At 30.8% G+C, this 27294-nt stretch overlaps 1 protein-coding gene across 5 annotated transcripts in view; it reads right to left on the reverse strand.

The window, feature by feature from the left end:
• LOC144836731 (uncharacterized) overlaps positions 1–27294 on the reverse strand; it is a 56142-nt gene that overhangs the window by 8579 nt on the left and 20269 nt on the right. For 3 of the 5 annotated variants that reach the window (XM_078691605.1, XM_078691619.1, XM_078691604.1), the window contains exons 2-10: positions 19898–19988; positions 18793–19294; positions 15828–15939; positions 15342–15489; positions 11946–12086; positions 10278–10470; positions 7752–7780; positions 7168–7427; positions 5958–5984 (exon numbers count right to left, since the gene is read on the reverse strand). In XM_078691605.1, the coding sequence (XP_078547731.1) occupies positions 5958–5984; positions 7168–7427; positions 7752–7780; positions 10278–10470; positions 11946–12086; positions 15342–15489; positions 15828–15939; positions 18793–19269 (1387 nt within the window). In that variant the 5' untranslated portion in view covers positions 19270–19294; positions 19898–19988. Of the gene's footprint in view, positions 1–5957; positions 5985–7167; positions 7428–7751; positions 7781–10277; positions 10471–11945; positions 12087–15341; positions 15490–15827; positions 15940–18792; positions 19295–19897; positions 19989–26395; positions 26807–27294 lie in introns of those variants that run through there. The other 2 variants (XM_078691606.1, XM_078691611.1) reach the window with 2 other exon arrangements.

Genomic DNA, 27294 nt, shown 5'->3' on the forward strand with positions numbered 1-27294 from the left:
ATGGATTGAGAAGAAAATATCAGATGAAAAGGGAAAATAAATGAAAAGGAGGAACAGAAAAATTGTTCAATAATCTCCTTCATTCTGGCTACATTAATTAATATTCTAAAAATTTATGTTTTTAACAGAAGGTGACAGTGAAATTAATAACAAAAAAAAGAAATAATAAAGATCAATTTGCGAGTATTAGTGTCACAAACCTAGCTCTTGAACGGCACTAATGAATGAGGTACATATAGCAAGAGCTAGGTTTAATTAGGATGAGGAATGTCTTACCTAAGGGCATGTTACAAGGGCCAATTACCAGTAAGCTTATACATGATCCTGTGTGTGATCATATACTTGATTACAGTTTGAGTTTTAGAAGGGATCCTATGTGTGATTACATCATATACATGATTACAGTTTGAGTTGTAGAAGGGATCCTGTGTGTGATTACATCATATACATGATTACAGTTTGAGTTGTAGAAGGGATCCTGTGTGTGATTACATCATATACATGATTACAGTTTGAGTTGTAGAAGGGATCCTGTGTGTGATTACATCATATACATGATTACACAGTTTTGTCATTCCTTGACCAAATGATACTTTTGTTTTATCTTATCTTATATTATTTTAGTAAATGTATTTATGGTGAAATAATCATCCCACTTCTGGGTACACAGTTCTATACAGTTATATTGTTTCTGGCACAACAATGTTGACATTTATGGTGTCTCATCTTTCCCAAATTCCTCATTTTGTTTTACTTGTGAATTTAAATTCACATTAAATAAAATTAAAGTAAAGTTTGTCGTTCACCTTGGGCTATAAAGTAGATGAGTGGGTGAGAGTAATGCTGTTCTAAGAATCATCATCGTAAATATTAAACAACATGATGAACCTAAACACACTTAACACCTTTCTATCTGTATTTTAATAATAAAAAAAACTATCTGTAACGCATAAATTAATAACTAAAGTTCTAGTTTTATAGATGAAAAACAATTTTTGATAAAAGTCAAATGTTATTTTAAGGATGACGGAGTGAGTTACTGCACAATGCACTAGTTGATTACTGTAATGTCATGAAAATAACATAAATCATGAATAAAGTAAATAGAGTAACATTAATGTTATTTTACACAATAGAAATAATACTATAAACTGATAATACAATGATATCAGACATATAAACAAACATAGATAATGAACATTAATCACTAATGTGCACATGAATATTTTTGAATTTTGAATTGAATTTTTTTTATTTATTTAAGTAGAGTATGTGTGTGGACCCTGGAACATTTAAGAGGGGTATGGTATATATTCAGGGGAACAAGTGGGCCCTGGAACCTGGGGTGGTTTGTTGATAATAATAAATTGAATATTTTAAGAAAGAGTATAGTATATGTTCAGGGGAGCGATAGGCAACAAATCACAAAACAAAAAAATTGAACATCACAAAACAAGACAACCAATGTACATTCACTACAAGAGGATTTGCGGTCAAACCTGTAAACAAATAAAGCACCATCATCATTGTACTAAATGCACATCACCATATAACATGAACAACATTTGACAGTATGTACTGTACAAAGAGTCTATACTACTAAAGTATATTGTGATTTATTGTGTTCATAGCAGAAAAATAATTTTTAAATATTGCCATTTTTTTGTAGTTATTACATTAATAATAACTTTAGATACTAAACGTTGGGCAATGAAATAATATAAATATTTCAATAAATAAAAATGGTACAGGTAACTTTAATTTTGGAAGTCTTTACAATAATAATAAATACTGTTTGTAGTTATTATAAAAACTTGTTTTAATTTCTAAACATCAGGCAATGAAATAATAAATATTTCAATAAATAAAAAAGCTACAGGGTAACTTTATTTTTTGAAGTTTTTACAAAATACTGTTTGTAGTTATTATAAAAAATTTGTTTCAAATGCTAACATCGGGCAATGAAATAATAAATATTTTAATAAATAAAAGGTAAAAAGTAACTTTAATTTTAATAAATACTGTTTTCTTTTAAAAATCTGGATGATATTGGAAAACAATTCAGATGAGATTAGTACATTAAACAGCAAATTGCAATTTATGACAAGCCAGGAGGAAGATGGTGATGCTACAATGAGGTCAAAGTATTGCTTTGTGTAGGAACATTTTACGGTTAATATGCTCATGCATTTTATAGCAGCATACAAAAAAAGAAGATATGCATTTGTTAATGGATATCTATTGTATATGGCACCTACTCAGATGTGTTTGAGTGGGCTAGAAGATGACTTGTGCCCTCGGGTGTTACACCTACTCACGTGCGCGACGAGTGAGTGGGCTACCAAGGCACGTCCTCAAGACTTAAGAATAATTGCAACAACCAACTCGGTACGTTTGTTAACAATTAGTCAATATATTTAATCACTTGGTCAATAACCTGAATAGATCCAGTTTTTCATAATATTTTCCTTTAGTAGATAATGTCATGAATCTGATAGTGGAATAAACTTATATAATGCGTTGATGGAATTAATTACATTATTTAAATCTTATTAGTTATCCGCTTGGTATACCAAGCGGATAACTCCTTGTTATTGTATGAGATCAATATTTTTTTTCTGTATTATTCTTCTTTCCTTCCTTCCTTTTTGTGAGTCGTGTTTCTCTAAAATGTGTAAACATAACATTTCATAACTTTGACAACATATGGGCATTTACGTGAAGTTGTGCACCTCCTATTTTTGAATGACGTCATAGTTGCGCAACGTGACTTACGCGCAATTTTATGAATTTCAATGATTGATCATAGATTAAAAACCAAAAGTCATTTAGTATTGACACTTTGACAAAATTTAAGTCATATCAGGGGCAAACTTTCTACGGATTAAAAATGGCATGTTTCACAAGAAGTTACGCGCGCATGCGCATTTAAAATTTCAAAATGCGCAAAATTAATTTCTAATCAACTTTTTACGCGTTTCTTGTCATTTTGAGCATGTCAAAAATTCCCACGGGCGCGCAATTTTTTACGCGCGCGGTGCGCACGTAGCGTTAAATACATATTTTTTTCTCTTGAATTATATTTTTCAAGCCTTTCCTAGTAATTTTGAAAACAATTTAGACCTTTTCCAGTTTAAATAACGCCATACGAACACGTTGAATTAGACAATTCGTGCGCGTTTTTTATGAAAAAGCTTAAAAAATCATCAAAATTATGTCTTTTTTTAAACAGTCATAGTTTCTAAAGTAAACCGTTAACCGTTTATTTTTATTACAAAATCTAGAAGTTGATGAGTTGTAGATATTGGATCATGCATCAATAAGGCTAAAAAAACATTGTGACGTCATCGTATGGCCACACGAATGTAAAATATAGGATTTTTGTCTCTTTCGTTATTGCTCATCACATTCAATGGAGCGCATCACGCTTATCTGTATTCCTTTTTCTCCTACATTTATATATTGTGTAGGTCAATCAACTTTCTTTAGCATGAGATAAAAATATTTTAATTTTTATGACGTCATCATGCCTAAAAATTTTAATTACGTGGGTCATTAATTTCATCTTTACAGTAAATTTTAATCTGTAATAGCTCGTAAGAATAAAATGTGATAATCACGATTAAAACGTTTTCTGGAAGCTATTGGATTGTAGATACGAATTCATGTAAACATTTTGCCAATCGGATGTTGTGACGTCATCATATGGCCAGTTGAATAAAAAAAGTCGTATTTTCATATTTTGCGTAATAGTTCATTACATTTAAAAGGGTGCGCATCTATATTTTACGTATTCAAATTTCTTCTACACGTTAATATGTTGTTCCTGAGATAATTTCCTTCTGAAATTGCTATCTAAGTGTTTCATTTTGATACCGTCGCCATGTTAAAAATTGGAATAAATGGCGGGTCCTGTAATTTCACCTATTCTACACTGTATGTAATATGTATACAGCTTATACTGTTTGCATGTATATACTATATGACACAAAATTGACAGAATTCAGCACTAACAGCATATCATATTCTTCAGTTCTTGTCATAATGCCATAATCTTTATCTGTGTGCAATATTCCAACGTATGACGTGCACGTGGCGTTTGTCGTGGTGCGGATAACTAACTCGTCAAAGTGACGAGTTTCATGTCTAGTTGTATTTGTTAATTCACCCAGTGGGATGTAAACACCTCTGTAGTATGGGTTCTCATGTATACCTAATAATTTATCAAACACAAATGTCATTCGCTCACTTCGGGTAATTACCTATTACTAAGACTGTGAGGATAATAGCAGATTTATTTCATTAGTTATCTATTGCTCATAATTCAATATTACGATGATGAACAATGTGTGAAACTTGTTCAGTAAACTGGTGTTGATCTGCAAGGAGGCCTGGATTAGGAGAGCAAGAATGGGACAAACAACTGCATGTTGCATTAACTGTTACTACTTAAATGAGAATGAAGAAAGCAGGTTTAGGTTAGCCCATTACTTACTGTGTTGTGTAATAAACATTTATTTGCCAAACACCCTGCATTATTTATCTACAATTTGTTTTTCTTTTCAATAATTTGAATTTAAAAGAAAAAAGGCAAAGTAGAAAACGCAAATCAAAATTGAATTAATCATTTCAGATCTGTAATTGCACTAAACCTGAAACATGGTCTGCTATTTATTAAACCGCATACTTCAGCTGGGACACATTTTTTTTAGACAACCAAATTTTGGTGGTCAATAATTCTCTGCCACGTTTATATTATTTTATTAACCTGAACTAGCAAATTATTTACTGTTGTTTATAAAATATTGTTATAAAACTTTTTATTAAAACTTTTCATTCATTTTTCACTATGCAACGTTTAACTGGCTTGTGCATATGGTCGTAGCCACCAGTATGGTTGGTGAGGTTTCAACCTAACCACTTTTTCGCAGAGGCCTCTGACAACTCTGTGGCCTGGACATAAATTGATATTTATTTCTGGTGGCTACGTCACTGGTCCAGGGTGGTTTTTAATAGAGATTGTATACAAAGTTTGTAGTAAATAAAACCCTCAAGTAGTAAGGATTCAAATATCATTCTCATTAGGCATTTGTCATTGCAATATCTCCTTGGGCATCTGACATTTACAAGATAGATTCACCCCTGCCACTAAACAATACTTAATTGATTATATAACAAATTTAAGCTGATATTATATTGGATGGCCTGCTACATGGGTACATCAACCTTTAACATGTATCAATCTCCTATCAAACTTTCTGATTGATATTACCTTCAGTCGTTTTACACCCACGCACTTTCTTTATTATGCCATTACACATCAATGCCCAAGCTAAACTCACATGATATTTATGTCATCGATAAATAATGGACAGAAACTTTATAGTATTTACAATTTGAAGTGTTAAAAACAAATAAATCAACCTTTAATAAATTGGTTGATTGATTGTATGATCACACATCATCCACTGTTTTACTTTTATGAACAGATGATAATTAAAAAATATTATCATAAAAAAAAACATTGTTAAGTGGTAGCACTGTATGCATACAACGTCAAAGCAAACACGGGTTAACAAGAACAGGTTTAACTGGTTAAACTGGTTTAACAGGTTAAACTGGTTTAACAGGTTAAACTGGTTTAACAGGTTTAACTGGTTTAACTGGTTAAACTGGTTTAACAGGTTTAACAGGTTAAAATAGTTTAACTGGTTAAAATGGTTTGACAGGTTAAACCAGTTTAATTGGTTAAAATGGTTGAACTGGTTAAATCATAATGTATCATGCATAACATTAACACAGATTTTAACATAAACTGGTTAGTTGTACAAGCAATAATGCATACAATACAACAAGACAACTAAATCTAAAACATGCACTGGCCAGGTTAGGGTGCCGGGTAGAAGGTACATGCATATCATTCAACATTCTTATTTAACAGGGAAAATATAATTCACCTGAGCAACAAGGTTGTTCCAAAATAACTGAAACCAAAATTGAAAAAAAAAAAAAGAAATGGTGAAAAGCACACAGCAAAAAGGGTGCATCTTTCCTACATTCATAATTTGCAAACTCTTATAAGAAAAGAACAATGAAGGATGACAATAGAATCAAAATTATGAAGATATAATGACAGAAAAGGTCAAAGGTTGTAGTCATAGTAACTGAAAATGTAGCTGTTTCTTTAGATCTGTTTCATCAGTCTTTCCAAAGTTTAATGGGGGGAAAAAAATCGACCAATTCGTCTGGTTCACTGAGAAATCTCATCCCTGTATTCTTAATAATACCCTAGGAATCGTAAGAAATTCTGGTTTTGTTTGAGTTTTTCAGGGAGTTTGTAGTTTAGTAGAGTTACTGTATTTAAATATTGAAGCATAGGACCCTTTCCACAAACCATCCTTAGCATTAGTTCTACAACAGAAAGTTTGATATAAGAAGAGAAAATGAAATTCAACAGCTCTTGATTCAGAGATTAAATTTACATAAGATTAAAAAATATTGTCAAACTGGGAAAAAAGATACATGCTAAAGGATTGTCCCAAATTAGGGATGACCTTATATTATAGTATACAAGGATTTCACAGGTGTATCCAGGAGGCTAAATATGCATACAGGTCTCCCTCATATTAAATACAGTAGAACTATTACCTTAGGGCACCCTATTCAGAAGAAACCCTTATTCAGAAGACATCCCTAATCAGAGGGCACCTCTATTCAGAGGACACCCTTATTCAGAGGGCACCTCTATTTAGAGGAAACTCCTATTTAGAGGACACCCTTATTCAGAGGGCACCTCTATTTAGAGGAAACTCCTATTTAGAGGACACCCTTATTCAGAGGGCACCTCTATTTAGAGGAAACTCCTATTTAGAGGACACCCTTATTCAGAGGGCACCTCTATTTAGAGGAAACTCCTATTCAGAGGACACCCTTATTTAGGAGATGCTCTTTGAAATGCAAATTACTTTAGTATACTTTTGTCTTCAGTATTATTGAATTCACCTCATCTATTTGAGGTCTGGCCTTTATGACAATTGGTCCTTATGGTTTTAATTAGAGGGAGACCTGTCTTTTAGTTGCAGATAGATGTGTGTCTAAACTTAGTCACATGTTTTATATAAGAAACTTGCAAAGGTGTGGAATGGGACGACTTAAGTGCAGACTTACCAACACGTGCTAACTTTGAAAGACTTCCTCGGTTGCTACTACTGCTACTGCTCGTCCAACTGCTGCTGCTGTCTTTCCTATTAAAACTATTTCTGTTTGTGACGCCAGCAAAACTACTGGCCTTGATTATATGTGCCGGGTGTTGCCTTTCGGAACCACTTGACTCCACGCTACTCCACGGCCGGTCTTCTATCCAACTCCGCATCGACTCGTCTGATGTACCAGAGTCCTGTCTTCTACCAACTAGTAGTCTATTTGGTCTAAATATAATAACAATATTTTGGCATAATCATTTGCTAATATCTAACAAAATACCACTGTAGCATGGTTGTATATTTATGACAAATCTCGAAATCACAAATATGAATAATTACAGTAATTAAATTAACTTCAATCTCATACAGTATGAACAGTACAGACAGCCAGATTTGTCACATGTGATTGACCTGGAGGTCACTAACGGTGAACGTAATCACTTTCAATGGGACGTCCCCACAAGCACATATAAATTACATAAATAGAAAAAAATTGATTAAAATTAATTTATAAAAATATCTTATGTTAAACACAGTTTAGAGACATACCTTTGAATGGCTGTTATTTCTTGCGCTTCCTAAACATTAAAAAAATAAAATGTTATTTTAATAATAAATATATTTTCATCTATTAATTGTGTTGATATCATTTATTTATTTATTATAACATATTTATACAGGATACCATGATCTGATGTTTTACATATGGGGCTGTTTTCAAGTATTTATACAACTAAAGCAACATACTACTGTACTGTTTGGCCAATTTATTCTTTTCATTGTTTAATTGATTTCCCTTTTGATTTTAATAATTTTTACCTTAGTTCATTTTGTTAATATTTATAAATTCTATTTATTTTAATTTAATTTATATTGCTGTCTTCTGTTTATGTTATTGTCTTGTATTGTAGTGAGGGTCCCTAATGATCAGCCCGGATGGACCACCCTTATTAAATATTGTTGAAATAAATAAATTAAATAAAACTCTATAATAACTCATGCTCCACTCTTCTTTCACATTTTAAATGTGTTTCCATCCCCTGTTTTTTTAATACATAATAGCAAATCAAGTAATTGTAAAGAACTGCTAAATAGACAGGTGCCATTCTTTTTATTCTCAGACATTTCAATTAAAAGACAATGGCTTCTTTACGCAGAGGAGGTAGAAACTGGATTTGAATATCCAATATTTATGAGAAAATAATTGGCAACCAAGATTTGTTGCAACAAATAACAACCTCACCTGTCTTCACATGGGTTATAATATTGAATGTCAATCTCAACTATCTCAAATAATATAATCATTTCAATATATAATTTTTGCAGGGGATTTGATTTATATTATATTATAGTATTCACAAATACAAACAATTTAAGTTTTTAATCTTTTATCTTTAGAAAAATGTACAATTTGGTTTGGGAATAAACCTTACTTTAATAAACATTTTATACCTACAATAAAATACATAATATGTTTCAGATGAAACTGTCAGCTGTTTGTTTCCGTGATATATACCCAAAGAAACATTTCAAGGATATTTTGTCTATTTAAATCTTGTATGAAAATTATGTGTCCTTCGGTTTGTCACAACCCCACGAGGATAATGATACTATCAACTACGCGAGGACCAGTGATACTAATATGTTCTTCTTGTTAAATACAAAACATTATGTAAACATCCAATTTACATTCAACAGAGCAGAGCCATGAGATTCTTTATCTGATTTTGCTCGTTAATTCATCTACAGGGCATTATGGTAATTGTAGTGTTGGGTAGACGTGAATGATAGCTTCACTGTTCCGTTAGCAAATCACAGGGGTTTACACTCCCTTGTTATATTTCACATTAAAGAATAATCAATATTAGCAAGAATTACGAAGAACATGCATTTGACATCGTGTTGAGGCAATAATGAAAATAATATCATTAAAAATAATGTTCCTTTAGAGTTTATAATGAAATTATTATAGCAACAATGTTGTGAAAAATAATAATAATATCATTACATTGTTTTCATTGGATATGCTAGTATAATTATTATGTTAATATTATTAATCTATGTATGTATTGCTGTTTATAAATAACTCTATTTTCATTAGAAAAATTAAATAATTAGCTGATGCTTAGTTTTGAGAGAGTGTGAATTTTACTAGTAAATATACAAATCTCTGATGGTTTATGTTAAAGTTACATTTCCCTGGCATTCCTTGTAATCAAGGCCTGATTTTGTGCAATTCATTGTTTCATTGTAATTGAATTACAAACTAAAACCTCAAACCTAAAATGATTTAGAAACTGCTCACTGTTTTATCTGCACAAACACATTACATTGGTTTATCCCATACAATGATTTAGAAACTACTCTCTGTGATACTTGAAAAATGTTTCTTTTGTAATTTATCTCTACTAAAGGCTTTGATGTAATAATTAAATCTATCCTTTTATCTTCAATCAACTTTGAAGTTGTACTATTGGTTGCCATAACAACGAGGATGCAATAATGAGCAACATTATGTACACTATTGGAACATCAATTAACATTAAGTTCGTAAACTTAGGAGGGTTAATGTACTATATGGTTGCCACAACAACCTATTAAACATTAGGAAAATTAATATCTTGCTCTAGCAAAGAAAATATATTGTAAAAAATATTGTTATTGAATGTTTATATTATTTCCAATAAAAATAGCAATAACAAACGAAATGTACAAAAAGACCACTTCTTTTCCTTTAATGATAAAAGAGAATTTTAGTTAAAATGATATTTTTTTTAAAATTGATATATTTTTGTTTGTAAATAATTTACTGATGATAAAAGTATATCACGACAATATTTAAGAATAATATGAAAACTTCAATCGAGCTAAGTTATTTAGAAAACTACATCCATTGTCACTGATGATTACTAATTGCCAACAACAACTCCAAAACGAGGACTCATGAGGGTGCATTAGTCTGCAGTGTGTAATTATATCTAGGTTTAGTTCCAAGAATGGTGTACTAAGTACAACCTTAAGTTTCAGCAACTCTTTCTTGGTATGTGTTTTCTTAAAACTGTGTTAGAATCTCACCTTATCACTAAATAGTCTGTTACGTAATTCTTCATAGTTTTCTTTCCTTTCTTCAAATGATTTGTTTTGTTTGTTCATGTCCTTGTCAAAGGGTCGACCCATACTTGAGTAATCTGCACTATGTTCAGCCCTTTTGAGGATCGTTGTTGGAACGGGATCGTCTTTGATGTAATCCTGAAATTTCTGATCAGGTCTGGGGAAACAAAGATTGAAAATGTTTTAGTCTCAACGATTATAGACGTCTTATATAAGTTAAAGATACTCTCCAGGTGGAATGCCATCCTGAGATGAGTAGTAGCAATTAGTACAGTTTTTTTCTTTAAATTAATTTATACATAATTTTACTATGGACCGGAGATTCCGAAATAAAAGACTGAATGAATAAATAAAGATTATTGTCATCATGTTTATTCATCATATGGGGTTTAACATTTAAATATATGGTTTGATTAGATGACATGTGACTAAACATTCTAATGTTTATTATATACCAGAAAGGTACAAGCCAAAATGAAGATATGTGTATTGATTTGAGCAGCATGTGAAGCATTGATTTGAGAAGCATGTGAAACATTGATTAATTTCTGACGATGTGAGTAGAATATATTGCTATACTTGTTTCACAAGTCATTTTATATAAATCATTATTTACAACATATCCGGGCCTCCTACACAAACTTTCTCAATCGATATTAGAATTATATGATCACTTATTAAATTTAAATCTTTTTCTTCCTTAAATTTCTGTTTGAAAAGTGTAGAATAATATAAAAAGCCAAACTTCTTTATGAAACAAAAGATAGATGAGGCATAAGCTAGCTGGATTGAAGGAGCTTTAGACGCATGTACAATAGATACCATAAGATTATCTTAATGTGAATCAAGTTAATCCGTTAAAGTTTAATCTTGATAAATTGATTAGGAAGCCAATGATAACAGTTACTGCATTTTCATTGATAAATTTGTTGGAACTTAAGAATGTGCTTAATCACATGCTTAACTGAATAAAAAAAAAGTACAGAGTGAGTTGCTCTGCACACTATATCCATCCCCATCACCCACCTCCCTTCTAACATACAGTACCGCCCCAACAAATAATCATATTAATCTCTCTGATTACGAGGCTATTACGTTTTTATTAACATGTGTCATTTTCGTGTAATCATATTGTGTTCTTTAATTGAAATGGTCTTTACAACAAGTTTAATTCAAGTTTATTAATTGAATGGAGAGCATTTTTTTTCCGCAGTCATTAGTTGGTTGGAGAGGTCTGAGATTTGTACATAAAGGGTAATTTTACAGACTATTATTAATGATGAAGAACTGTACATAATGACTGCTCATTATGTTAACATTCCACTGTAGTAGTGAAATAAATACCTTTTAAGTAGCAAGACATTGATTAATACACTTGACGTGGACGTGTGCCCTTTGTAACTAAACAATAGCATTATATGAAAATTACCTTCTGCGTAATAACATATTATATTTTAATGACATTATATAGTAATGCAAATCACAAAATGGAAACGAAGGGTCAACCAAGTTAAGGGTGAACAAAATTTAATGGCACAACATTCTTTTTAAAGGCTTTTGTAGTGTAACCGTCTGATACCATAAAACAAACATCTTGTACCATAATTAAAATATATAAAATATGAAACTAACACTCTCATATGTTGTGTTTTGTTAAGTATTACATAACTCTTTGTGTCGTCTACGTTGTGTTCTAAGCCAAATAAAACTGCCACTCGATGAAGTAGCATACGTTGGTATGAATTCATTGGGGGAAAATTCTTCTCTTCATCTCTGTAAAAATAAAAGAAACATATTTGAAAGGTCATTCTATGTTTAAAAAAATATATCCTGGAAAATTGCAAAGGATGTTCTATATAAACATAAAAAGTCTTACACAAGTCTTTGCAAGTGGAATTATTTTTCATAGACATCTGACTGGATTTGAACCGAGGATTGTGGAATCTGTAGCCGAGCATCTTAAGCTACAACTCCACTGACATGACATTTAGATTGAAGGTTAATAACTTAAGTATGTAAGGAAAGTAACGATCTAATTCACTTTCAAAACAACTTGCGTACTCTGTACTCGATTAGATTAAAATAGGTTTTTCATTACCGTGTAGAGTTACCACAACATTATATAAGAAAGCGTACTCAGCTTTCTATTTTAATGAACAGCTGGCTAAAACACATTGCTGAACTTGACAAAGAAAGGTTATAAAAGTTTGCAATATTAATATATATTAATGGGTACAACATGTGCATAAGAATGTATGAAGTTCTGTAGCTTTCTGACTGGTAATAATGGGTACAACTTATGCCTAAGATCATTATGTATTTAAGTAGCTTACTGACTCAAAATATTACATTAAAAAAAATTATGTATGTTTAGTACGGCAGTTACTTGAAGGCACAGCTGTGTGTTTGCTATAGAAATCGGCTGGTGTGGAAATGGTATCCCAAATGTACGCCGAAAGTGTATTACAAGATTTAAAATTAGGCTAATTTATTTCAAATGTTAAAGGTTACTATAAAGGTTACTTTAATGGAAATATTATTTTAAAATAACACTTTAATGTCAAGGGTTATACTGAATTGATGAAAACAAAATAATAGTTATTATACTAATCAAATCCATCCATAATATAACATCTATTAATATTTTGAATTATTGTTGATCATTTATTTATAACTATCTAATTGTTATTTTAGATTTGTCTAAATGTTAAACTAAATATAAACTATTTCTAAATATAAATTAAAAAAAATAAATTGGAATATCAACTGGATATATTATTAGCACCGATTAGATTATTACCTATGAAACAAAATTAGTTTAGTGTATGTATGTTTATGTGTATTCTTTATAGCACCATACGCACTAAGTTATAAGCCCCAATGAACACAGCATTTTATTTATTTTTTTTCTCTTCTGTTGATTGTTCAGCGCTTAGAGGCACCCTGCATTTTATGCTATATTACATTGAACATTATTATTATTACAATTACAATGAGATCAGTTTTATAATTACAAAAGAACATCTCCTTTGAAACACTAAGCTATTATATGAGGACACTTTTCCATGAAACAAAGAAGGAAATGTATTATTAGATTTAACAATACTGTCAACTCCTATTCAGGGGAAACCCCTATTCAGGGGAAACCCCTATTCAGGGGAAACCACTTATTATGTCCTGATGATGTGCCATTATTGCTGTACTCAGTTTTAGGTGAGATTCTAATACAAATATCAATATAAACGATCGAGTCAAATAGCCAAGCATGGGCTCTGTTACCATACACTAAAGAGCCAACAAAATTGGCATGGGTTCGAGGCCGACTCGCTCCTAATTCTGGTGGTGGAGTCTTCTCAGATAAGGACCGGTGTGCACTTTAAAGAACCCAGTTCATCATTCGGGAGGAGTAGTGGGTTACCCCGGTGAACTGGTTCACAAAATAGCCCCTGTATTACCACCTATCTCATAGAACAGTGATTAATTTACTATTGGTAATCCTTGGCCACATGTACCTAAATACATCAACAAATGGATTTGTTCTATGCTAATTGCTATCTAGCAAAATTTCAAAATGATAAGCAGAGTTGAATCAGGAAACCACAGTGAACATGTGACGAGTAAAGACATATTCCCAACAGAACAAAAAGGTTTTATCTAATTCCTTCACTTCTATCTTATTTCTTGGAATTTAGCAAATCTACATTGTGAATTTAAATGGAATCTGAGATAAAATGAACTGAACAGCTTTGTGCTGCTGAATATCACTTGATATATTGTATGTTGTTGAATATTAATTTACGGGGTAAATGCCCCAAACAATTATTCTCAAGAAGCAATGAAATCAAAATGTGTTAATTATTTCCTGAAAATTGTTCTAGAAGCAGTAAAAATAATTTGCTTTTCATTTATGGAAATATCTGGTTTTTGGAATAGATTTAAGAAAACATTTTTTATTTGTGACATTATTAATGAACTGATTTTCTTGAATTTCAATAGGTATGTTCTGTGTAAGTATATACCTATTTATTTAAAATTCAGAATGATAACTTAACAATTGTTGGCGCTACCGTGCTAACAAATAAGCAAGTACTTGTATACTTAGCAAACTTCAATTTTACCACGTAATAAAACATAGAAATTAGTGTTGGTGGTAGCGGTAGTGTTGACACTGCCAAAGCCAAAGCAGTGTCTTTACTAACACAAACAAACCATAGCTAACTTAATGTACTCCAATGTTATTCATACATCAATATTACTCGTACACTTTATCTCGCATATCTTAAAAAAATGTTTATAGAACTTTAAATTGAGTCCAATTGTTTGGATTAAAAGAGAATTATAGTGAAACAATGCAATAATTATAAATTCAAAGACTCAGATTGTTGAAAATATTGACGGAAAAACCTTCTCACACTCAAAGACAGCGATAAATCTATCAATGATTTTACACGGCTTATAAAGGCTTTATCAGGATTTGATAAGTTGTCAAGATAAACGTAATAATACAGTGAGAGATAGGTAAAGAAAGTAAAGTCCATTTCAAGTTTGTAAAATATTCACATAACGATTTAGCTACGGAGCCAGAAACTGTCATCAGCTGTACTCCATCACCTGGACCAGCTTGTATACTTTTTCTTGTATACTTTTTCTTTGCCTTATGCATTTTAAACTACAGCCCTGAGCAACTAGAAGCCAAAGATAGCTGCTAAAAGGTTACCTGGGGAACTTTTACACAGTACTAGGTAGGAGATATAAAGGGGTAAACATTTGGATGGGGAATCTTTTAATCAGTACTATAAGAATATCTAGAGGATATCAGTGTTACTGTTAGGTGAAATTAGCTTAGTCGGGGACTTTTAAACATTAATGTATGATTATGAAATTAAGATGGGTGAAAGGTATTAATAATAAACACTATGGCAATATCTACCTATACAACTTCTGTACAATACATGATCTCAAAATATATATAATTAAATTTATTTAGCATCCCTAAACTACTGTATGTATAAAGGAAAAAATATTTACCCAGATTCCATGAATTCTAAAACATCTCTCTCAAAATCAAGAAGGTGTTTCCTGTCTTTTTGTGTCTGTAGAGCTTTTATAATAAACTGCAAGACATCTGTACCAGTTGAGTCTATCGGACGATGACTTTGTTCATCCATACTTGAATCTATGATAAAAAAACAACTTTATATTGCAAAATGAGTACAAACTCTGGACTATACTCAAAATTATAAAAACACAACTTTATATTACAGATTTTGGATTACTTTACATATCTGAAATATGTAACATTTTAACCAAATACTACTTTCTTTTAAATCAAGAATCCATTTAAACATGTTACAAATTATATTAAAAATATTTTAAAAGTGAATCTTATTTGCCCACCTAAAAATAGAGGGGGAGGGGAGTTTGGCATACTTCGAAATGATTCTAAATGTTGGTAGCAAAAAGGGTATGAGAAGAGAGCATATCTTAATAACCAATACTAAAAGTGTATGTTACCTCTTGATAGAGCTGGTTCACTTCTGGTGCCACTGTGTTGCCTCACAATCCTAGGTGCTGGGTAATCAGAGCTCTCTGCCTTCAACTTAAGACGTGGTGGAACTTCATTACCCTAAATAGATTCAAATCATAACCATTATCATCATTATTATTAGCGTAACCGTGTATTATCTGATTAAAATACTGTAAATAAACAACAAAATAAGACAAAAATAGGCTGTTTATGTATTCCCAAAATAAATAGATTTATCAGTGTTGTAATTTTAGCAACAGGAATTAGAAGTTTAAATTTAAATCAAAATGTACATTGTGTCACTTTCTTTAAGTACTGTCTACACTTATCAAACTTTATGTGGCAAAAAAAATGTGATTTGCCTATATATGGACATGATCATATCAGTACCAAATTTAAGCATATTACTACCATATTTGGGCATATCACATTTTTTTGTCAAACTAGTTTGATAGTGTTGACAGGGCTTTACACTGTGATGATATTCAAATTATCATCATAATCTGTGTTTTTAATTTTTATAAAAAGTGGCAGAATTTAATTTTTTTTTTACTTTCTGTTTTGTATTAATATATTATATTGGAAATTTATTATAAACATTTTACCTACTCTTTGATGAATTCAGATGTTTTTATTATCTGTGTTCTGAATTTTATACAAAGAGGCAGAATTTGATTTTGATTTATACTACAGTACATTCTGTTTTGTAAATACAATATACTGGTTATTATAATACAGTATACTTAAGGGTTTACTCAACCGTGACCAATTTCACCCTATTCAACATACAATAGATAGATAAAGATTGTATTCTCAACCTCTAAATATATTTTTGTTTAACAATTAAATACATATTTTTGCTACTGCACACATTCATACACTAAAACTGACCGTAATTGTACTGGTAAGGTTTTAAACTACATTTTAACAGCACCATGTAAGATGTGTGAGGAGGGAAAAAATGGCCCTGGGGCGGTGCTAATTATATTCATAAACTTTAAACTAACTCTGCATCTCATAATTTATTTACAAACACATTAAAATATTATTAAATAATAATAAATAATTATAAAGGTCAACAGTTGTTATAGTTGATGCAGGAATGTCTTTGTCACTAACTATTAATAAATTTAATTTCCGATCTGAAATTAAAAATTATTTACCTGGAAAAACTGTAATTTGAAGCAAAAAGTATTCAATTTTTCTGTCGGACAAAATTTTGGTTAAATTTAACAGTTTGTAGTTTGTCTTTATAAGTGAAATCATTATTTTTTTTCCTATGGAACTAAATAACTTTAAACTGGAAAATGGTATACAAAATCTGATTTTATTTATCTTCATTTTTCAAGTTTTGGAAGACAATATATTGTTAACATGAAAAATGTACTGTATGTTTGAGAAACAAATTTGCACTACTTTTAATAGTACTGTAGTAATGGTAGAACACTAACAACCTCACTAGTTTAATATTTTAGTTTTAAATGTCTGAATGAGTGAATGTACTGACAGAAGATAAGGGAAACTATTAATTTGTTATAATAGAGTAATTTATTAATCATATAACTATAATAATTATATTTGCATTTTTAAATTAAGATGATTAGTTTTTCTGATGTACATGTAATGACCAATTGTAGATAGATATATTTCAAACGACGAACCTCATTTTTTAATGATCTAAAATTAGCTTTTAAAATTAAACTTTATAATGTTTACATAATTACACTTTTAGTTTGCTTTCTAGAATCTAATGTTTTGATTTAATCATTGAAATTATTTTTAATAAGTCAACCGTGTTTATTAACATTATATAGCAATTTTTATTTTCCAAATATTTCATTGATGTTTAATGATAAAGTAAAGAATATTTGTATTATTGATTAATAATACAGTTAATTAATTTTTATTATTATAAACTTAATTTCTACACAGAATGTTGTCTCACTCACAGGGTATTTATATACAAGGCCCCGTTTATTGCTCATGTGTGTATTTCTTTTGCCAAACGCAATTAAATTCTATTCCCTAACTTTAAAAAAAATAATAATGTATCATTAATGTTAAATGTTTATAATGTACTATTCAATATGAAAATTAATTTTGGTATATGGTAGTATGCAATGTATGATTTAAAAATCATTTCTACTCTAAAAATGTTATTAACACTAACAGAAAATTGTCAATAAAAAAATATGACATTATTCTAGGTAAATGAGATGTAGAGCCATCACATGATACATTAATAAATTGATATTAATGCTAAACAATAAGGTACGTCAATTTAAACATGCAGTGTTTTTAAAATGACGTTCTACATTATGCAAAATGTTGGCAAACTTCAATGCCTCCAGCACTTTTAAGTTAACATGTATGCTTTATCAATAATATTATTACTAAAATTCAAATAATGGCGAGAAAAAAGTAAATAAATAAATGCGTTATAAAAAATAGATTTATTTATCTAACGGACAATTTAAATTTGATAACCATGACAACATTTATCACATTTTTCCTGATGTTTTAAATTCCGTTGAAAATACTGAAGTCCAATGAGTACAGTAGATGGAAAACTCAAATAATATCAGAGCTCAGAATTTCTCTAATCCATGGAATATTCCCTTAAGCTCCGTCTACACTATCAAACTAGTTTGACAAAAAAAGTGATAATATGCCCAAATATGGTAGTGATATGACATCATCATGTCCATATATGGGCACATCACATTTTGTTGTCACATAAAGTTTGATAGTGTAGATAAAGCTTTACAATATGGCCTCCACATTTCAGCCAATCAGATGCCAGTTTATAGTCCTGCCCCTTTTCATTCATACCTTATCACTTTTGGTGATTATCCAATATTTTAAGAATACTTTTTGGTTTTATAGCACAAAATGTATAAGCCTTCAGGGGTGAGTGGAAAGGTGATATTTTTTTGTAATTAATTGACTAACCTGAGATGTAATATCATAAATGTCTTTATCCACAGCTTTACTCCGTACAAGTCTCTTAGCGTTCGACGACCGACGAGGTTGTGCATCGCCTTCTCGTGATCCCTGCCTGCGTAATCCATTATCGTGCCTATATTCTTCAGACTTACTTTTAACTAACGAACCTCTACGTGTTTTTGCAGTTTCATGCTTTTTGTGTTCATATTTTTTACTTTGAGCATCGAGTGATCTTGATTCCCGCTTGCTGAATTCTAAACGTTCCTTTTTACTATCACCTCGTTCTCGTTTATCACCTTTCTCGCGTCCATTATCATGTTTTATATCTGTTTTTGAAGTTGACCCTAAGCTGCTTTTCTTCTCAATTTTAACTGTACTTTCACTAGAGATCGTTTCCTGCGTTTGTTCTGGACTAGGTAAATCTACGCTCTGCGGCGTTTCCGTGGAAACCTCAACCGCTGCTGGATCTGGAGTAGCTGCCATCTTTTGTAACTATATTTTCATAAACCTGTGGGAAAACAACACATATTATTAGATTACACCACATTTTCCTTCATTACTTTTATTCATTCCATTTGGTATATCATCATTCCACTCATCATATCACTCATTGCTCATTGGATTAAAATGTCACATTTTCAACTATATTTTTCTTTTCAATAGTTACATTACGTCAGTGGTAGCATTTCAGATACTCTAATCTGGGTAACCCCTACTTGTCCTGAAAGACGTACTAGGTTCATAAAATGAAAGTGCACATTTTGTGTACACTAGACCTATGGCTTATCCCTTATCCAACAACATTTGTCACATTTTCAAATTCATATGGAAGTTAGTATAGAATTTGAAATTTAGTGGAGGGCATGCAACAAACTTGACCCAATATCATAGAGATAGGACATAGAGTAACGAAGTAAGATGATAGAACCAACTTGTACAAGAGGGAACAGCATCAACACTTTGCTTATGAATGTAAAACTGAATGTAATGTTTTCAAATTATTGCATGTTTTCTATCCAACCACGGACCTATCCATGATCCAACTACGCCTATCTGATAAAATATCCTTTTAATGATAAACTGTATGGTTATTAACTAAGTCAATACTTACTTTAACTATAAGCACATGCAATTCTACCCAGCGGATCAACAACAATGCATTAGCCTAAAATTGGTTACTGCTTACATCCTCAATCGAGTTCCTGTAAAACATAAAAATGTTCAATAATAATGGTGTTTACACATACATATTTAATCTTAAGTAAACCATAACAGGTTAAGTTAACAACTTACAATTTATACATACACATTTTATGCATGATATAATATGTTTATGTATGCTTATGTGTTGATAAAATAAATAAACATAACTTGGTTGGACCATGACTCTTTGCCATACTCTAACCTAGTATTTGATACAAGGAACAGGCTACTACACATTATCCCAGATAAAAGTATTATACTCTATTTGTTGTTGTATTTTTTTTAATTTTAACTCAATGAATTTTCATTTTCATAGTTATTCTCTCAGGTCAATATTACAAAAATAACTTCAAACTTTAGGGCGAGATAAATTTACTAGATTAGAGAGATGATTTCGTAGCCATAACTTTGATGTGAACAAATTATTATGGCGAGATGAAAAAATGCCTCGACTATTGCCAGTCAATGCCATCTTCTCGACTGAAAAGTAAATCCACTGAATAAGTTGTTTTATCAGATCCAGTGAACATACTTTATAGGTTAATGTACAGAGAATTGGCTCTGATCTAGTAAACGCATAGCTTAGTAGCTACTGTTGTACAATGCCCTAGATCAGATTCAGCAAAAGAACAACTTTATCGGTTAATTCAAAGAAACGGCTTAGTTCTAGTAAATGTATCTTATTAGCTTAATGTTGGACAATAGCCTAGATCAGATCCAGTGAAGGCATATATTACAACAGGTGAATATTACAAAATGCCTTGACGAAATTCAGTTAAAAATACATAAAATATTTTGTTGTGAAATAATAGTTCATAACCAGTGAAAGCATAACGTCTGAGGCTATTACTAAAAAAATAGTTCAGTTGAAAATAAATAATAATTTAATAATAAATTTGCGAGATGTATAGATTAAATGAAGTATGAATGTGTGTGATATGACGTACATCACAAGGTCGTAATCACCTTGATAGTATAGATAGCATTCATAAGTATTGCAATGACATCAGACAGAGTTGTCAAGAAACTGAATCCACAACATATTTTATTATTAGCATAATAGTGACAAGAAAAATAAACAAACAAGTGACTGATTACATCAAATGATGCAAGCAAAAACATTCTTTAAAATCCATATTATTTCAAGTCAAACAATAAGGGATTAAAAATATAATATAATGTGATTTGTGAAGATTAAAAGTATATTACACATGGATTTACAGGATATGCCACTGTTGTACATCCATCCTGTTAAACTGTAATTTTGTTGGGAAATACAAGTGATTTGATTGCAAACAAACATACATAGGATTAAAAACATACTACTATAGTATATAATACACATGAGGATTAAATCAATAATAGGATCAAAGAATATTACACATAGGATTAAAAGTATATTGCACAATGGGATTAAAACCATACTGCACATGGGATTAAAAAATACTGCACATGGGATTAAAAACATACTGCACTTGAGATTAAAATAATATTGCCTAATCCATAGTTGTCTCATTATTTATATACAGATAGTACGGTACTTAACCAAGCCCTATATCACAACAATATTGATTAATAATGTAATTAGTAGACCTATAAATGTAGTGATAACTATCATATCTAATTAAAGTCATTGGATTTGCAGATTTGCTTAAAAGGTCAGTTCTTACAGAAATTAATGATTGTGTTCTTAAGAGTTTACAAAGCTCTTACAATGGTCGGTTCACACCAGAGAAACTCTGCAATAACCTATCCAAATGTCAATGACTTAGACGAATGCTAAGGTGAGAAGAAACTAATAAAATACACAAAGTTGGTGTTGCTAGTCTGCTGCTTACCTGAATAAATCACTGACTGATCACTGAGGTTACAACTCAAATATCTTTGAATACCCTATTAAAAAATAGTAACGCCTAAAAAGGTTTCCCTCAAGTAGATGACCAAGCCCCAAATAGTCTTTTTCATTCTTGGAGAAGATAAGGCTGATGTCGGTTTATCCGGGTAAGCTATGCACATAATAGATTACACACACCAGAAATGGGCAGGCAGGGATGTTCCACTAAAAATTCTTTTCCTATTCGTCACATACTTTGTGGAAAGGAAAGGGCTAATATCAGTGTATCCATGTATACTAGGCACAAATTAGACAAAATAGATAAGGTTGTGCACCTGCAGTGGAAAGAGTATGGTAGATAAAGTAGAGTTTATTGCGTGAATGTAAAATTTATCTTAAGGTTTAAATTACATAGAGAGTTAGGCAAGTGATTAGTTGCATGACATATTTGAACACATGGTGACCACATCATCGCTATATTGTTTGCTAAATAAACAATGACAGCTACGACATCACATGAAGTGTATTCTGGCATTACAGTGACTGTCAATTTAATTCTGTATATTATTCTATATGGTAGTTTTGTGTAGAAAACAAGAAAAGTTTGATTTTAAAAAACCCACTCTATTTCTATTGCTTGGAATACATGTGTTGCATAATAATTTAAGGCCAAGGACAAGAAACATGTTTGAAAGGCTTGAGTGAAAGTCATTACTAATACCTAAATTCAGCTTGGTTCTCAAGCGTGTAAATGCGCGGCAAGTAATTTGACCAATCACTACGCGATGGATCATCTGAAATGTCACTTATGATTGGTCAACTCGCCTGGGTTGTACTGTACTTACGTTGTTGTGTTTTGCGACCAAGTGACAACCAAAATATTAGGAAAGTATAAGGGGTACAGTATGGTACACGGTATGGTAGTTCATTGTCAGCTGAAAACAGATTTTAGTATCTAAAGCACATACTTTATCTTGCTCAACAGCCAAATATTATTATTTATTGTCTTTAAAATAGCCTAAAGCAATTTTTATTAGTATCAATAATTATTAGTACTCATCAAATGTCAAGATTAACAAACATGATACCTAATAGTTGCCTTGACATTTATACAATGCAGCCATGTTTTTCTTGACATACATAAACCATTCTCTAAAGGCATTTACTGTAGGTACAACATTTCTGTGTTTTTTATATATGTTTTGTTTGCTTTTGAATGTTTTGTTTAGGCGTCCCTGACACAAGCATTTTGCTTTATTGGTGACGCCACCATTTTGGAAATAAATGTTAATTTTGAATTAAATTGAAAACCATTCTCTAAGGCATTCTACTGTAGATACAAAAAAAAATTCTACCTGTCTATACTACTACAGATAATAATCTCACTATACACATGAAATGATGTTCCAGGAATTATCTGAACAAGAATATAACACTGACATGTGTGTTCTTAATCTTGTTTCTTCTAATTTATTTATACGGTATGGCCGACTATAGTCCCAGGAGCTTGTACACAAAATTTGGCCAAATTTAAGGGTGTGATAATATTAATACTCACATAAACATATTAAATTTAATCACTCAGTGGATTCGCACAAAGTTTTTGCCCGAAATTAGCCTAAATTAATTGGGTAGCATTATTTCCAAGCATAGGATCAAATGCAATAATATTTGTAATATGGATGAATTAAATCAGAAATACACTATTGAAATAATGTTATAATATCTAAATTCAATTATTTTTTAAGGTATATAAATTATATGAAAAATATAATATAATTTATACTTATTAATTTATCTGTATTTAAATCATTATAGTATGCAAAATATAGTTGTTTGTAGCGGGATTTTTTTTTGGTAAAGAATATTTATGATAAATAGTGAATATGAGCACATTCACTGACACACAGCTCATACTATGGCCATATATATTGACTATGTTATTGTTATACAGTGTGTACACATATCATTATCCACAGCATTCATTGTGCAACACTTGGATGCTATAAAAGATGACAGAATGCAGAGTTAGTAGATTCCAAGAAAAATATCAAAAACACTAGACTGATACTAATATTATAACTGTTTACTTATAAAATAATATTTTAAATTGGAATGTTTTCCTTTTTTATGTAAAATATATGAATAGAAGAAGACCGTTTTCAGAAAATAATATAAAATATTGTCATGGTGAAATAATGTATAACTTTTTAGTGAAATAATCATATAGGCCTAATATAATTTAGTGCTGCCTGGGAGGCTGAGGCTGCTCAGATCGCATTAACATTTTAACAATGGATTTGTCAAAATAATTTATTGTTTACTTTTGAATGTAAAATGCAGTACATGAAAAGACCAAAGAAAACACTATAAAATATTGTCAAGTGGTAAAATAATGTATAACTTTTTGGTGACATAACCATATAGCTTATTTTTAACTCTTTTCTCATTCACATAACAATAGAATTAACTCAGTGTAATGTAAACACAGCAATTCTGGTTTTACTGGATATTATTAATAAACCAGACATTTAGCAACCCACCTCGTATTTAATCAATCATATATGTAAAACAAGTATAAATTCATTAACGTCAAGTATTTGTAATGCATAAATTGTATTCAATTTCAATATTAAACCCCACAATATAAGACTACTGGTGTAATCATAAAACAAAATTGCAACACGGCAATTTTAGTAGAATTTCATTGAAAAGAAAGAAAATAGGTGGCATTGTGGTTTTCTCTATCTTTTATATACTTAATACTAAAATCCAACAAGGCTACTACATATTACGTATGCCGTGAATCTAAATGGTTTATGAATTCATTGTAGTATCACAGACAGCTCAGTGAAATCATCATTTTTTTTATCCTAAGAAACATGATTTTCTATGCATAAAGTATTAAGTAGCAATCGCATTGAATTCACTATATAATTATACTACTAACTGTACTGTAATAACAAAATCAGACCATTTCAAAGGATTTTTAATCAGTTTAATATTTGTTGCTTGAGGGCCTGCTTCTGCTTCCTAGCGAAAAAACAGTTTATTTCAATGAAATAATTTTCTAATATAAAATAATAATTTCTGCTCTCAAATAACCATTTAATTTAGGTGTTGGTCTTTGACAAAAAACGTTAACATTGACCCAAAATGCAATATTATCAGGTGGGCAAATGTTAAAAATAGTTGTCAATCACATAACTGTTATTTTGCCTAATAGGGAATAATACAAATGGTGTTCTAACCCACACATGTTTGGACATTTTTAACAGTTATTTTTACACTGGTATTTAACCAGTTATTGCAAATTTGTTTGTTTCTGCTGCAAAGAAATTGGGATAATTTATTTACAGTACACGGCTATTAATTTTTTTATGATTTTTGTAGGAGTGTAGAATAAATTACTGGTCTATCCTAATGACATAATTATTATTATGTTGACCTCATTAGGAAAAAGATAGGTTAGGCTGAAGATCATGGAATGATATGAAGCTAGGCTAAAGCTAGAAACAGAACTGACTGGAGAGAGCATCTTGTAGGCTTATTGGACACTCAGCTACCACATTAAGGTAATATTATGCAATAGTGTTTGTACACTAACTTACTAACACTATCTCAGAATACACTTTTGATTTTGTCATTGTGATAGTTGTACAGTACATGTTTAACCAGGAATCATTCGACATCAATGCAAGTGGCAAATATTGACCATAAAAAGGGGCAGTAAATGGGACACAAGAGATTGGGTTGTGTTTTGGAAATATGGAAACTATAGTCTGCAAAAATAAGGGGGTGATACCGAACAAAATCATTGCAAGATAAGGTAAAGTTCTTAATAACGTTTTAAATTTATTTTTAAAAAGAAACGAAAAAGTTGGTTTTCCTGTTTTAGTTTGGTCGTGAGAGATAACAGATGGTACAGTAGTTCACTGATGATGTGGTTAACTGTAGAAGTCCCATGATGTAAGTTATGACTAGATATACAGATGGTGTGTCAAGTTGTAACCAATGCTTTACAGATAAGCATGCTAAAGGAACCTTAAGGGGGAGAGGAGAATATACAGTAAACTATACAAAAATAGTTCTTCTCAGTAAAAATTCTTCTCTGTCTACACTATCAAACTTTATGTGACATAAAATTTCATGTGCCCATATATGGGCATATCACTACTACTATATTTGGGCATATCACTAACATAATTGGGCACATCACACCTTTTTTGTCAAACTATAATTATCATTGGTTTTATACTTTTATACAAATTTTAATATTGAGAAAATGTAAATATCTTTGTAATTCAGCTAAGGCTGCGATGATGATAGTGAAATAAATGAAAAAAAAAAATGAAATGAAATGAAATAGTGTAGACAGAGCTTAAGATACTTAATATCACTTTCTGCAATATAATAGAAAACACATCACTCATATAGAGTTAAAAAATATATGTATATATATACCCAAAGAGCCATTATGTGCATGACATGAATAGTAGTACTCATATCTAGAGCAAAGAAAAATCTAGATAAAATGTATATTAATATGATATTAATCTGAAAATGACTTACCGTGTTCTGTGCTAGACAAACAGAAACAATAACCCTAACGTACACACAGAGCAGAATGTATGAATAGCAGCAGCAGAGTATAGGCTGATGTGTTTAATCAATACACAGCTAGCAATGTACTGACATTTCACAGTCTCTCAAGCACTCCGCTATTCTGCCACCCACACTCTATCTCTGATTTTGGATATACAAATTAAGCCAGCTTTTAACAAAATTGCCAGAGTTGAATTTCTTAGTTTCAACTCCCACACATTGCTTATTGTGATCTTAATGTCAGTTATTATTCCATTACATGCAAGGCGGGTGACTTAAGTTCTCCACTTTATTTATTTAAGGCAAATTCAGCCAGGTATTTAGCCATTGTATTAAAATAAATTGTTTTCTGAGAACATGTTTATTATGTTTAATGTGATTGGATTATTTACAAGAATAAGATTATTTTATAAAAGTTCCTAAAAATGATGCATGCTAAATAGACTACATCAGAGCAGGAAGGAATTGTAAATAATTCCTCCATGATCAGAGAATATGATTCAATAAATAATAGATTAAATTACTGGTAGTAGTAGGTAGTAAATACCACTGATAATATAATTATTAGTAATACAGTAGTCAAATTAATTAATGTGTACTGTTCATTCAGACATGTTACCACTACCATGCCTCAAAAAGAAATGATGGTGGTATGTTCATGGAATCAACCATTGTTTGATAATTGGGGTGTGAAATATGAATTTTTATATATTTGAGGCCAATGTCGATTTATCCAGGTAAGCTAGGCACGAACTATATTATATTAGAAATTTCCAATATAGCACTATATTTTGAATACTCTAAAATTTAGGAACTAATACAAAGTTAATACAAATTAAAACAATTTTTTTAATACGTATGTGAAT

This window comes from Antedon bifida, chromosome 1, assembly GCF_963402885.1.
Source record: "Antedon bifida chromosome 1, ecAntBifi1.1, whole genome shotgun sequence".
NCBI classification, from domain to species: Eukaryota; Metazoa; Echinodermata; class Crinoidea; order Comatulida; family Antedonidae; genus Antedon; species Antedon bifida.